This window comes from Gavia stellata, chromosome 6 (genome assembly GCF_030936135.1).
Source record: "Gavia stellata isolate bGavSte3 chromosome 6, bGavSte3.hap2, whole genome shotgun sequence".
NCBI lineage: Eukaryota > Metazoa > Chordata > Aves > Gaviiformes > Gaviidae > Gavia > Gavia stellata.
In genome coordinates this window covers 51,856,189-51,871,153 of record NC_082599.1, presented here as the reverse complement: position 1 = coordinate 51,871,153, position 14,965 = coordinate 51,856,189, and the positions used below count along the sequence as shown (strand labels likewise).

Below are 14,965 nucleotides of genomic sequence, written 5' to 3'. Positions count from 1 at the left end.
AGAGGATTCACAGCCAGGGAGTGCCAGGACTTTACAACAGCCTCAGAAAGCCAATCCAGCTTTGCCTGCAGATTCGAAAAAACAACCTGCCAAATGTCATTTCTACGTATATTTGCTGCTTGCTTCCTCATAAAAGTGCCTCAAGGAAAATATCTCTAGAAACATGAAATTTGCCAATTCCCCAGAAGACACTGGAAACACTGAAGGGCAGTACCGGGCAGGAGAGCATCGTACTGACCTGTGTGGGGGTTGAGAAGGATACTGCCAGGAGGTATCCCTGCAGCTTCAAGTGGAAGAATGATATAGCTGGTGTTGCTGGGGGCCACCTGGCCACTCATCCCGTTCTCAGGGTAGGACACGTTGCCTGAAGAGCTGGCCGTCACCCCGGGGACAAGAGATGCACTTTGGAGAGGCTGATGTATTCGCGACAGGGATCCTGAGGAGCCAGCACTGCTGGAAGACTCTGAGCCTAACGGAGAGACACAACCGCAGCGGGGGGTTACAAGGGACCCCAGTCCCCACCGTGCACGGCGCGTACGCAAGGACAGCCTTCACAGACTGCAAAGGCAAGCACTAGTCTATGCCCAGCTAGTAGGAGTGGGGTTTTCACTCCCTGCTGAGCTCAGTATCCAATGGCATTTCTACAATTCAAAAGGCCACTTTCCTCCTGCAACGTCTGCTTCCCCCCAGCCAGTAAATAGCTTTATCAAACAGAACACAAAATACTTAGCATGTATTTATAATGCCAAAGTATTGGTTCATAAGGTATAAAAACTAAACACAGTGTTTGTAAATGAAAAAGACCAACACAAAAAAAACCACCAAATATTTTCCGTAAGGAAAAAAACCAAACAGCAACTGAGTTGTCAGTCAAGTAACAAGGTAGCTGTGCCATCCGTGGTATTAACTTAAAGCTACCTAAAACGCTACCTAAGACTTTTGCCACTTTGACTTTTCAGCACCTAGCCTATTAGAATTGATCAATCAAGCTAAACCAAATGTACTAGAACACATTTGTGCCTGGAAGGATGGGAAGACACATTATTTTAAAAACCAAATATAATTTCCAAACTTCAAAAGATTTTACTTGATTAGATTTCAATTTGCTTCATCCAAAAATTACAAAAATCTCTTTGAGAATGTCAGGCTCAGATGAACGGCTTCCTTAAAGCAGGGTGTTAAGGCAAATACAAGGGAGGTGTGAAAGCAAATGTCTCTTATGGATGCTTCCTCCCGAAAGTAAAAGGTATATTTGAATTGCAACTTCTTTTATTTTACTTCTTCTGTGCACTGTCTATGCATCTGACATTAATTACTAACCTCCTCAGTGCCCTCCCACAGGTATAGATTAAAAGAAAAGACAGAACTCAGACTTAGCTTTTAGCAAACTTCTTTCTTAGAGGAAAAATTACATCCCTTCATATTTGGGATACTACAGGAGGACCCTGCAGTAGACTGCTTAAAGCCTCAGATTCATTTTCAGTCAAATCCATATTGGAATTAATTTATTTCCTCATAATTAGAGCAAAACAGGTTTCCTCTGAAGAAATCACACCAACATGCTGCTACTTAACAAATAGAGGGTCTTTTCCACAGATTACTGTGGATTGCTGTGTAAAACACATTTTTAGCCATCATCTTCAAACTTCATATCCATACGGCAGCTACTAGAAAGACAGTCCTCTTTATGAACTGGGCACTATTTGCCATTAGCAGGACCCTAAATCTGCTTCTTCAGTATCTAGTCGAGAAAGTAATAGAGATTTCAGAAGATATTTTTAATTTCTATAAATACACTTCAAAGTTTTATTAGTTGCTGTATTTTTCCCCTCCTTGTAGACTGAGGTTAGAAATTTAGAAAGATTATTCCTGCAGGGATAGTTTGATTTATTGGATCATTTCAGGTTTCGGTGTTTCTACAAATTACAGATCTACTCCTGGAGGTCATCCTCATCAAGCTGCAAGCTGTATTTGGCATCTTCCTCCCTAAGATAAATGCAACTGCATGAGTTTTCGTTTTCTTTCTACAACAGTTACCGGGTCCTTTCCTGCATTTCTCTGGCCCTTCTACGTGCACTTAACATTGTTGCTTCGAGTTCTTGCTTTACTTTCTCCTCTTTTCCATCACCTGTTGAATTCAGCAGGTTAGAAAGCTACCTGGAGATGCAGGAGCGATGATCAGATTTCATAAACCCCCCAGTATTATTTCTAAGCATGTAAGTAGTACCAAGCCGGAGTTCAAGACCTCTCTCTCCCCGTTTTGTGCTATTCTAAAGAAACACCCTTAGGGTAAAGGAAGATTGCAACTCTGACATTCAATTGGGGAGGGGGGTGGGGTGGGGTTGGGTTTTTCCCCCCCTTTTCAGCTGTTTTTATGGCAGAATCACAGACTGATCTTTACCAGCTTCTGAACGTTATAAAAGCCAAAGGACTACAATGAACTCAGATGTACTCATCAAATGGTAGGCAGAAGCAGTGGAACAACCTCTGGAGCTATCACCACACATTGGCCAAGATGATAGCTTTGAAACGTCTGCCTTAAAAGATCAGAGATCTGCTTTCCTATGTCAGTAGATCAAGTTGGTGATTTTGAAAGAACACAAATAAGACATAAAACCATTTCAGCAATTTTCTGAATATTAAAAAAAAAAAAGCCAGAAATGTCTACTTAACCGATTTGGCCCCCATTTATCTTGTATAAGAATGATCTTTTTAACTTTTTTCCCCTCACTACAACTTATTTCCTATCATTTTAAGTCTAGACATATTAAGCCAAGTAAATTCCAACCCTAATGTTTGGAAATTAACACCAATTAATCTTGTCTTTGTAGCTCTGATTAGCTGTTTTCACGGTGTCTAAATTTGGAATAAGAAATCACCACATAATGAATTCAGTACCGTAGCATATGAAAAAAAAATAAAAAATGAACTATCTGACTTTATTCATATTCACATTAAGAGATGTCTTGCTGAAGACTTCTGAAAGGAACTTTGACTAAATGAGATTTCTGCCCCCATTACACAATCCAACCTCTTTTTTTCAGTATGTAATGATGGCTACTTCTTCTAGAATCTTCTATAATTTTCTTGCTGCTTCACAGCTGACATAATAATAACCTTCATATTCTCATCACTTTCCATTAATATATTTTTTTAAGTATTCTGAGAGATACAGCAGTTCAAAGAGTGGTAAAAGAAAAAGAGACAGAAGATCACCACAAAGTCTTAATAGCTATGGGGGTTTGCGGAGGGACAGCACAGAGGTACCATTAATCTTCCAATATCCTGAGTGCTAGTGGGCGATGCAACACATCTTACTCTATTTTCTTTGGGTCGGCATTCAGTATCTGATGACTTTGAACACCTCTGTTCATCCCACCTTCCAAGTCTGAGGTAAATTTTTTCTTTCTTATCAACTGGACTCTCAAGATCTACCCACTACTTGCTCCAGTCAATTTTTTAGGAGCAGTACAGTGCTGATCACCTCTGGAAGTATTTTTGTCTTGGATAAAGTTTCTTGGCTTAGGAATATTTATTTGCTACTTTTATAAGTCACTAGCATTTCCGTACATTACAAAGTTTTGGGGTTTTTTTTAATAATAATGGTACGTGCTCATGTGAACGCAATTATTCCTCTGGAAGTTGCACTTCTAAAAATAAGACTGATGTTTCAGCACAGTCAGTTGGCGGGAAGCACATGACTGGAAGCAGTTGGCTCATGATTTATTGCCCATACATCAACATTCCTACAGTTTCTCTTGGACTCACAAGATCCATCAGGCTAATGCCCAATTTAAGAAAATTGTAAAGAAGCAGAAATCCAGTTCCAAAACTCAGAGACAAAAGTATAATTTACAGGATACTTTATATTAAAAAAAGCTATTGTATTGAAATGCCTCCAGTATAATTGTCTTTTCCCAACAAGGATAGCAATGAACACCTAACAGGAGAGATTAGAATGTGGCTCAGACTACCTGGAGCCCCGCCAAGGAAGTTAACGATCCCTAAGATCTATATCAACACAGCTGATACCCCAATGCAGCCAGCTTTTCGTAAATAGGAGGGAAAGAAATACACTCCAACAGATGTGCATTCCGCCAAATGGAAAATGCATTAAGAGAAGCTAAAGATGCAATAGTTACATCTTTTAAGTCTTCCAACAATTATTTAAACAGATATGTAGATACACGGAGGACATTTCTTCGAAACACACCTCGTCTTCCCTCCTAATAATGTATATTAAAACTTGTTGCAATGTGTCAGTGAAAACAACATGGTAGTTGATAAGCTAGATTTTCTTTTCATGTATATATTATAGACTGAATAGGTACATCTTTGATGCCTACAGGGACATCTATTTCACTTAGGACTCTACATACTTAGTCAATCCTGGAAAATCCATTATATTACCAGAAATGTACAATAACCAAGGTTCTGTATGATGTCCTAAGTCACAGGAATGCAATCTGATTGCAATTTGTTAAATTACTAACTCCCCACTCAATACTGAATCATAGCTTAATACATCTCTATATATCTACTAAGCTTCAGAATAACAGAACAGGAATTTTATTTGCAATATACAATCTGTGCTTTTTAGTGGAACAGGGCTTTCTAAACAATCAACAAGTGCATGAAAATAACCATCAGAACCAGTAAGATAACCATGTAACGGGTTTCAAACAGCCCCTTTTGTGAAGTTTGCAAGAATCAAGTAACATAATTCCTTTGCTAAGCTCTAATTCCTATGCAACTGAATGCAATTAAAGTCTAAGACTAATTGACACTACTGGACTCTACTGCGGAGTACAGCACGTTCTATGATCTAGAGGGGAGGCTAACATTGCATCAGTATATATGCTCTCAAATGCAGCTGTGAGCCATCAGTGAAAATCCTTGAAGTTTTAGTATTTCCATGCTCAAGACACATGTTTGACAATGCTTCTGGATGAATGTCAGATATGCAGAATAATTTTCACATGTAAAATGGTCACAAACATTTTCCATCATTTAGCCAATGAAGAACACTTTGACCTACTGCTGACTTCAGACTGATTTCATATATACTATATGCAGGAGAAAAATGCTTTAAATTTATTACAGTGAATCATAAAGTACTTCAGAGAACAGATTAGCACCTTCTGCAGAGGAGAACCAGGACAGAATTGGTGCCCATCAGGCTCTGACACACTACCGGGGCAGCGTGCCTAATGTTTGTAGCTACACCTCTGCAACCCCATTTCAATCACTGTAGTAAAGATAACAGAAAATAAACAAAATCCCCCAAAATAAAAACATGATCGAGCTTTAAATGTATAATGAGCTACAGAACACCCAGCGCTGCCTATGACTGAAGTACAGAGTAATGACGATCTAATGCAAAACGTGCACAATGAAGTGTCGCTTGGTACCTAACGTACCTTAGAAAACATATGCGAGCTGTAGGAATGCACTCAGCATTTTTTGGTGAAGGGAAAACACTTTATCAAGGCATATTTCCCTATTATTTTTTGACCAGTCATGCTTTTCTGCTTTAATGCCATTCAATAACATTTTAGAGAGCAGGATAGAAATAGTGATTCAGATATTATTTCCTATGGCTTTCCTAAGGCTGACTGACAGTTTGACTTTGTGTCCTGGCTTTGAAGGTGTAAGTTTGTTTTGACATCCAGCCCTGCTCTTTTTCCCCATCTCTTCCTTTTATTTTGTTTCTTTTTTACTCTTTCTGTGCCTCAACTAGCTTTCAAATTTAAACACTTTGCTTAAAAAAAAGTCAAAGCAGTTATCACATGTAATTGCTCTGCAAAGAACATGGAATTTTAATATCACTGATGTTTTAAAAATGTATTATAAGGGCTTTCATTTGAAAGCAGTTTTGGGTTTGGTGCATATGGAGTGCAGATGCATTTACAAGTATTGGCATGCTTCAGAGCTCTCTCCTTTAATACATTTTTTAAGTGCACCCCCTTTAATATGCTTGATTTTAACACTAAAATGGCTACTTAAAAGTACTATTCTTCTGCAATTACATGTCTCAACCCTCCAAACTTGATTTCCCTTACACCATTTTAAATGCTCTGCACCTCTGCAATACAATGCTGCAGAGAAACAAATTTACCTGCACTCTACTGAAGGTGAATGATATGACAAAAGTATACCAGAAACCTGTGCCTCCTCCCTAACCCGTACATACCAAATTGAATTCTGATGCAACTAAAATATTCGCAGGAGGCAAAGAAATCTAGGGGCAAAACCATTGTCTACTCTGTACTTCAGGCCCCACTGTATAGCCTATTCAGCCTTTATACAAATAAAAAAACACAGGAGTGTAGTTTCAAAACTACATATGCACTGGTTTTGCTATGTTGCATATGCTCATGCTCAGGAACAAGCCAGATGTAAACAACTATACTGTACTAATTTTCAAAGTCAAATTCATGTCTTATTTCCATAGAATTTTACATACATAAGGATGGAGTAAAACTGAAGGAGAATCTTCTCTTAGGAAGGGATCCTTACGGTTCCTTTCCAACTTGAGATATTCTATGATTCTATGAATCTTAAGAGAAAAAACCCAATATTTGTCTAGGGTCTCAAAAGAAACATAAAATAGAAGCATTAAGAAAAAAAAGCAGGATATTCCAAAAGCTCCCAGCAGCTTTATGACCAGCAGAGTTTGAAAGAACAGCTTTCCAACCAGCCGGGTTCCTTTCCAGCTATGAAATACAACAAAATTTTTAACTATATTCAAGATCCAGAGGTCCAGAACATAGTTACAAAGTCAAAAGTTTTCTCGAATTACTCTGAAAAGTCCATTCCCCAGCATCTTGAATCACAGCAGAGGCTACCGTACAATTTTGGGAATAAGAGGGAAATCTGACCAACCCAGGTTTGATAAACTGGGTTTAAATTAAGTACTGTCCATAAAACACACTCAAACTGAACAAGCACTAAGTGCTAAATATTGATTACCACTTGTCCTGTACTATATTTATCAAATGAACCAAACTGATGGAATCATCTGATGGGCTCATTATTTATTATGCACTTTTACACAAAAATATAATAGAGTAGCTTAATGGCATGGCTTGAAATTACTTAGATCCAGACCCTGTGACTCACTCAGATGTTAATGTACTCGTGAAGTTAATGCAAATAAATGCAGATTTCCCACCAGGTTCATAGTCCCCTTAAACGATGCTTTCATTTAATGGGAACTAAACAAGAAAATGGAGAGACTGCAGGACCTCTGTGAATCCAGCGCTTCTGCCTGCTTCCACCACAGCACACTGCCTCATCTGCCAGCAGCAACGGAGAGGCTGTACTCCAAGATACAGATGGTCTGCATTTTAGCAACGACAACAAAATGTTCCTGGATTTCTCATCAGATACACGACATTTAATTCTTCATGATTCAAGAAAAGCAAGATGAATAAAAAGGTAAAATCTGTGCTTTGTCTGAAAAGACTACCACCTTTACAGGCTACAAATGCAGTGTTCAAACAGGACATGCACATAGTCTACTCCAGGAAAAGCCTATCTCACCTATGATTTGCAGACCTCAGGCACCAGGTTTTCTTCTTGATTCCTAAAAACTCAATACCAGGTACCCAGATAATAGCATACAGAGATGGACATACACATCTGCTTTGCACAGGAAATACAACTGTTCCTGGAATTCACCACATAGTCCAACCGTGGGGGTTTTGGACTAGATGATCTCCAACCCAAACCATTCTGTGATATACCATACTCACACAAGCACCAGTACAGCCATTTATTACTGCACAACAAGAAGTACTGTGAACCCAATACAGTACTAGCTACCTGTTTTAGACAGTTTGCCGGTACTTCTGTTACTTGATGAGCTATCTCCTCTTGTCAGGACGGTTATCCCACCAAAACTGGCTGTCTTTGTTATGGCTGGCTTCAAATTTCGATTTGAGCTGTCCGAGTCTGTGCTGCTCCATGGCCTCTGGTGGTCTGTCCACTTCAATTCGTTCTCCGTACTGCTCTGCCGACTGCCAGACGCCTTCCCGGTGCTGTCTCTGTTACCCCTACGGACATCAGGAAACAAAGATTTATACACAAACAAAACCATGTCAGGGCAGAGTCTATCTTTGGGTACCCTGCAGCGAGCCTAATAATGAAAAAGGAAATACTCTGCACTTATGAAAGCATGCCTGAAACAGGGGATTTGACCCCAATACTCATCTGCCTTCAGCAAGTAAACACTGCTATACCCTTTTACATGCACACCACTTACCACTGCTCCCCTTTTGCATATATCCTAAGAGCACTTCACCGAATGGGGCTGATGCAGCAATATTACGCAGCGCTGACGTAGCATTTCTGTTGCCTGTTGACCGGTCTCTTCCCTCAGCAAACCCCTCACTACTTCTCCCTTTGATGTCCATCACCTGTAAGGTTTCTCTCACTGACTTCACCTTCTACCTTTGTCTTCATATCCATCCTCCTTATTTCTATTGCACCTTGTCCCCACTCGTCTGCCTCTTCTTCTGCTCTGCAGTGTCACCCAAAGCCTTCGCCTAAACACGTGTCCTCCCAGCGTGACCCCAAACTCTTTAGTGCTAACGCTCTACTTAGGGACCCACCAGTTGGGGTTCATTTGTTTTTTCCCTCTGCATACAGCAATTGCAAACATCTAGGGGTAGAAACTGCCTGCCCTTGGACGGCCACAGAGCAGCCAGTGTATTGTGAGTGACAACACAGTAAACTGTGAACACAATCTGGAAGAGAATTTGGCTTATTTATAGTGAACAGCTTACAACGTGCTGCTAAAATGACAACACCAGCATGCCTTCTATAGCTTAGTGCACCATGACCATTATCCCAAGCGATGCTAGCAATACTGGCTTTTGGAAGGCTTTTAGAAGACATTTGCCACCCCTCTGTCTTATTTTACAGTATAATACCTTGCAGGCTCAAAGCGCTTTCTACATATCAAAAGGATGGGACTGTATCTATTTTTTTTTTTTGTCCCCTTTCTCCTTGCGAACGTGGCTCCTGCTTTTTATTTGGAGAACCTGGCGAGCTGTGCCACACAGGACGTGAAGGAGCAGCGTGTCAAAGACGGGATCAGGCTGGTGCGTTCCTTGCCTGTGATCAGAGCCTCTCACAGATGTGATTAGCAGTATTAACCTGTTGACCTTTGCTAGACCCAGACACCGGGAAAGCATGAAGAGAAACAGCACAGAAGCAACAACATAAAAAAAGGAAAAAGATTTTAAAAAGAAATTGTCCTTATGATTTAATTGTAAAGAGAAAAGCAAAGTATATTATTTACAAATATTTTTGTATTCTTGTGCTTAGAAATTCACATTTCTCTTATATTTACATTCTAGTGGAAAAGAGGAAGAGAAACAGAATGCTTTTGTATCCCAGTTATCTGTGGGTTTGGGTTACACAGAATTCCTTTTTGTTCCTCAAACTCAAACAGATATTAGTTATTAAAAGTCTCTGTGTGTGAGATGCCTCCTTCCTCCTGCATGCCCAATCCAAGACTCTCAGGTCATCAAGGCTAGCCCAAAGCATGAAGGAAAGTTTTTCTGCCTGCTGCCTGTGGCCATGGGACGCAGCTCCAGATGCTCCAGCACTGCTCCTTACCTCCTCCATGGCTGCTGCGCTGACATGCACAGTCAGCAACCACATGTCAAATAATCCCGCATCCTTTTCTCCTCTCAGTAAAACTTAGGTAATATAGGTGATACAGGTTTGAAGAGACACAAACTATCATTGCTACATATGCAAACCCAAATGCATGCAGACATCTAGTGATCACCCTACTTCTGCCTAGCTATCCACGTGCCTTACTGTTCGAAGGACATGCTTCTGAAAGCATCCGTTACTTCTGACTGCTCTGCTTAAGACTTGTGGCAGCTGACTGACTTTAAAAGCAGCTTGGCACACTCCGGTTGATTTGAGCTGAACCTGTGGGAGCTCATGATGCAGGAAGAGAGCCTTTCTAAGCCTCACAGAGGAATGCTGTCACCACCAGGTTGGGTCTTCCACTGATCCAGTGTGTCAACTAATGAAAGAGTTCTCCATGAAAATATGGACTGACTCCTACTGATTCCCTGTGGCTTGGGACGCGATTTGGGATACATCTAAATGTTCTCTGGGCAGAAGGAATTGGAGTTTGGAAGACAAAGGTCACAGAGAAAAAGTTTCAAAACATTGCTGCTTTAGATAAGGGAACTTCAATCAGTTTCACCTCATCATACTTTTACTTCAGTTTTTAATAAACCAACGAAAGGAAAAACGGTCAGTCTGGGCACTAGTCTGTGAAACGTGCCTGTCACATATACAAGAGCATAATGAACTTCCACCAGTCACAGCCACCCCCAAATTGTGGCAGTCCAAGCAGCTGGGCAGCTGAAAATGTGATACGGTTCCTGAGCCAATGATCCGTAAAACCAAAGGAAAGGGTCCTGTTGTGACCTCCCCATTCAGAGAGCGTGGGATGCGCGGGGTAAGAACTCTGTTCTCCATGCTCCTTTCCAACCAGAAAAATGACATACCCACACCCGTCAAGGTCTCCCTCGGCAAGGGCTTGGATAGAATCACAAGTGAGAGGTACTGGGAAATGAATATTAAATGAAGTCATACAAACCTAAACAGCTGTCTTTTCTTATGGGTATCACTGCATATACTATTGTCTTCCAACAGCCTACTGAAAAATGAAAAGAAAGATTATGGTAACAGACATGGTAATTTGAATTTCTCTTATCTGTAAAGCTATATTTGATTTCTAGCAACATCTTCCAACTTGCGCTAGAGTCATAGTTTAAAAAAACAAGGCTAAAATTGCCCCCCTCCCTCTCCCATAACTGTGCACAGTCAACTGAACATAAGAAATGTCAGCCAGGGAGGCTGAAGGCCATTTAACATTTCCTGTTACAGAGCAAGGTAATTCTCAGAAGCCAAGGAACCATATATTTACATCCAAAAGAAAATTCATAAAAATATCACATAATAAAAGAACATAAAAAAATGCAAGCCAGCAAAATACTGCATATATAATTTTAAGCACTTGCTAAGTTGCTTGGAAATCTCTGCAGCTCAGAGAAATGCTCAGGTTCTCTGACGAAAAAGAAAGGCAAAACACTTAAACACATACCTAACTTTCAACACAGCAAATCAACAAGGTTCCTCATGTGCAAGCAGCTAAGTACGAGTTTAAGTGCTTCACCTGATCAAAAGCTGTAAGGCATGCAGCAAGAAAAAGCAGTGTTCTGAGGAATGCAGCTGAAGCCTCCCTCCTGACAACAGTGCAGGCAGGACCAGAAACCCAGTTTCCAACCTGGCCTTTTACTGGTCTCCACTTGGGTATGCATCCTCACACCAGGAAAGCCAGTCAGCCAGCTCACGCGTCTGAGCAAAGTGAACCAAGTGCTAACACCAGAACTGGCCGTGTTCTTCTGCATGCAGGTGTGAGATTGAATGCATAAACCAATGGAGGCCTGGCTATGAAGTTCATGGCTTATCCCATAAGGGTCCCCACCCTACCCTCAGCAGCGCAGTGTCTGAGCACTTTCCGTACTGACTTGGGAACGTGAACAACTACATCATGTTTATTGTCCCATTCTCTCCAGAAAGGGAAAAGCAGGTTTATGGGAGGATTTTCTTTTTGCTTTTTGGGTTCCTCTGTTGCATTTTTTCTTTATTTTGATAAAACATATCTCCACAGTCATGATAGAAGCAGCTGAGGAAATATCCTCGGCTCTCAGAATACGAGCTGGTTAGGTGACAGTGGCCATTACCTCCTGAGGGACGTCCCTCATTCCACTTTCAGGATTGTCCATCAGAAAAGCTGGTTTGTACCATTACTGTGCAGTCATTTTCTATGGGAACAGCCTTACCCATAAATGCATCTGACAGATGTAAAGATGGACAGAAATACTGTGAAAGACAACCTCCCCTTCTTCAAGGGGATGATAAACAGTTTTAAACAGGACAGACTTGGGCTAGCACTGCTCAAACACTCACCAGTGAAATTCTCAGCATTTTGGTTAAAATCCTTATCTGCCACAAAGGTGCACAATTTCTAAGATCTTCAGCACAGCTAAGCTAATTTATGGCTGCTACGGAGCTAACACTTGTATTTTGTAGATCTTAATTAAGGACAGTTTCTTCTTCCCTTTGCTTTAAATGCATTTATTATGATAAAACAAACATCCATAAAAACTATCACACAGTAACGCAAAGTAACAGTTGGCTCAGATATCCCCATTTCATTACTACAATGCAGCAGTAAAGCAGGTCTGGTCTGGGGGACTTGTGAGCCTTCGCAAGCAAGAAGTGAAGTCAGTGCTGCCGCTCAGCCCCACAGGACAGCAGGTTAAACAACAGAAACACAAGTGTGGTGTTTCATTAAAAAAAAAAGCCACTGTTGGAGCGCTTTTTAAAGATCAATTCTAAAGGCACTCCAGAGACAGGTTGAGCATTTGGAATGAAACATTAGGTGGGTTCCCCCCCGCAACCCAGTCTGCTTTTTAAACTGAAATGCCAAGTCTTGGGAAAGCAACAGTAATACCTTATCTGCTCAGATACAATACTGCAAGGCAATCTCTTTTCCACCCTCTTAAAGCAGAAAAACACTGCAGATAATATGGATTACAAATTTGCTCAACAGCCTCCACATTAGGATAAACAACTATAGAACTATAGATAAACAAATAAGAGAGAGAAACAGCTAAGTTTACCACCAAAAAAAAAAAAAAAAGGAAAAAAAAAAGCTATTTTTTACCTGTTTTCCACAAAAAGGTTTTCCTGGGAGCAAACTGACTGAAAAATAAAAAAGGCATTGTATCAGACGTTCTAGATATGCTCTGCTGTTCCAATTCCTTCCTTGATTTTAGAATTATCTCCCCTGTGCAGGCTTAAGGGGATTTCAATTCATGCACCATTTGCATTTGCAGAAGACAAGAGGGAAAAAAGGTCAACAATAAGGTCAGGCCAGTAAAATAAATTCCATGCATTACAACATAGTGCCAACAAGGGGTCTCAGTTTGGAAACAAACTGAAACTTCTCAGTCCTGAGATCAGAAGGTGGCGGTTATGTGTAAAATACTGGCAATTCAAAAGGGAAAAATGTTTTTCCTACATAATATAAGGTTCCACTCGTCTGCCCTACCACCTCAGATTAAGATTGCAGAATAGCACAGAATTGCAGGTAGGAAGGACAAACAGGAGGAAAGCATGCAGAATTGACAAAGTTTTTCAAAGGGAGAGAAGATACTGCAATACTTAGAAATATTATGTGATTTCACGTTTTACAATTGGAGACGAAACAGTCATACCCACATTGAGATATAAAATGATGGTAATCATCTTAATAATAATATTAACAACAATAATAGTCTATTGCAAAAAGGCTCTCTGCTACAGGACTTAGATCCCAAGAGAGGTGAAGGGCTCGGAAGAAATAAATCCTATGGGCAAGTGTGTAATTCTTTTAGCATTACTTAATTTTTTATGCAGAGAAATGAAGCTGTGCTCCATTTCCCATGAATAATACTCCCTCTTTGATTTTTTCATTTCCCTCCTATTTCATGTTCACTACACAAAGTGCCTCGTAGCTGTCATTGGATTATATCTCCATGAGGTACAGAAGAAAGGACAGTTAGTACTTTCACTGAATTTAAACAAAAGGCAGGCAAAGGGAGGAGGGCACCAGAGATCCTGCCCATTACTTCTGTAACAACGGGACTCAGCTCTAAGAATAATGCAATGCCATCATTAGCTGTGTCAAATTTTAATGGTATGGGATATTCACAGATTTGGAATGTTGCTGTTTTGAGCTAATGACCTACTCAAAGAGCGCTGGCCAACACCACAAGCAACACCCTGCTCATTCCCAGTGCTCCAGCAGATGCATGGGCAAAGTTTTCCCTTGGCAACCCAGCCAGTGCCATCCCATCAAGTTACACAAGGAATGAATTTAGCCCTGAGAAGGCAATGCAGTTTCTCGTTAAAGCTGTAATTTGCCCACCCAGTGTCCACATCAGGGAACATCCGACAGCTCCGTGGCCTTCCCAGGTGAGCTCCCACCCTGCACTCCAACTAACCATGCAAAGCTCTGGGCTGCATTGGTGGCAAGCGTGTCTCTCCTTAGCACAAAGCCTCAGGATATCAGGACCAAGTTCTCCATTACCAGGGACCAAATTCCCACCAGCTACAGCAGACCTAGGGTTTCACCCCAGGCCAAGAGGAGACACAAACTGTTGCACCCAAAACCACTGGCACCTTTTGTTCAACTACAACACTGCCTCTTCTCTCATTTTATGTACCTTACTGACAAGGTTTCATTAACGAATGTGGCTGTGCAGACTTCAGCATAGTCTAACTACCTACGAGCACAGTGAAATCACCCTGTGGGCTTGTATAACCTCAGCTGTGGGGCTATGTCTTCACTTTGAGGTTCACACTAGGCATTTGTGCATTGACTTCACTGCAGTCACATTTCCGAAGCAGTGCTATAGCTACTCTTCCAGAACAAGCAAGTAAAAACCTTTGCTTAGACCAGAGTACTGGTCTGTGTCCCCAAAGTTACAAAAGCAAAGGGACACTTACCTGCCTAGAATACTTTTTTTAAGTTAATTTTATTTTTTTCAAGTTTTTAAAGAGACTGGGGCATAAAGCAGAAAAAATACCTGGGATTTATATTTTATCAAGCAAGTGGAGAGGTCTGCTCCCTTTTCAGTGTTTTGATGGGAACCACTATCAACTGCATTATAGACTTAAAGACAGCATTTGTAATAACGCCATTCATCTTCCTGGCTGACGATGCTGGCACAGGGCCACCAATCCCTGGAAACTATTTTTCAGTACAGGTGCGAGGCTGAGAGGCAGAGAAGACAGGCACTTTTTTATTATGTTATTCTTACTGTCAAAAGTCAGACGGCTAAGCAGCTCTGGATAGCAGTCTAGCTACTACAAGGTC

General features: G+C 40.8%; 1 protein-coding gene across 5 annotated transcripts in view; it reads right to left on the bottom strand.

The window, feature by feature from the left end:
• ARPP21 (cAMP regulated phosphoprotein 21) overlaps nucleotides 1-14,965 on the bottom strand; it is a 202,078-nt gene that overhangs the window by 55,043 nt on the left and 132,070 nt on the right. For 2 of the 5 annotated variants that reach the window (XM_059819130.1, XM_059819132.1), the window contains 4 exons: nucleotides 12,770-12,807; nucleotides 10,634-10,693; nucleotides 7,825-8,057; nucleotides 239-469 (listed from right to left, as the gene is read on the bottom strand). In XM_059819130.1, coding sequence (XP_059675113.1) covers nucleotides 239-469; nucleotides 7,825-8,057; nucleotides 10,634-10,693; nucleotides 12,770-12,807 — 562 coding nt within the window. The remainder of the gene's footprint in view (nucleotides 1-238; nucleotides 470-7,824; nucleotides 8,058-10,633; nucleotides 10,694-12,769; nucleotides 12,808-14,965) is intronic. The other 3 variants (XM_059819133.1, XM_059819134.1, XM_059819135.1) reach the window with 3 other exon arrangements.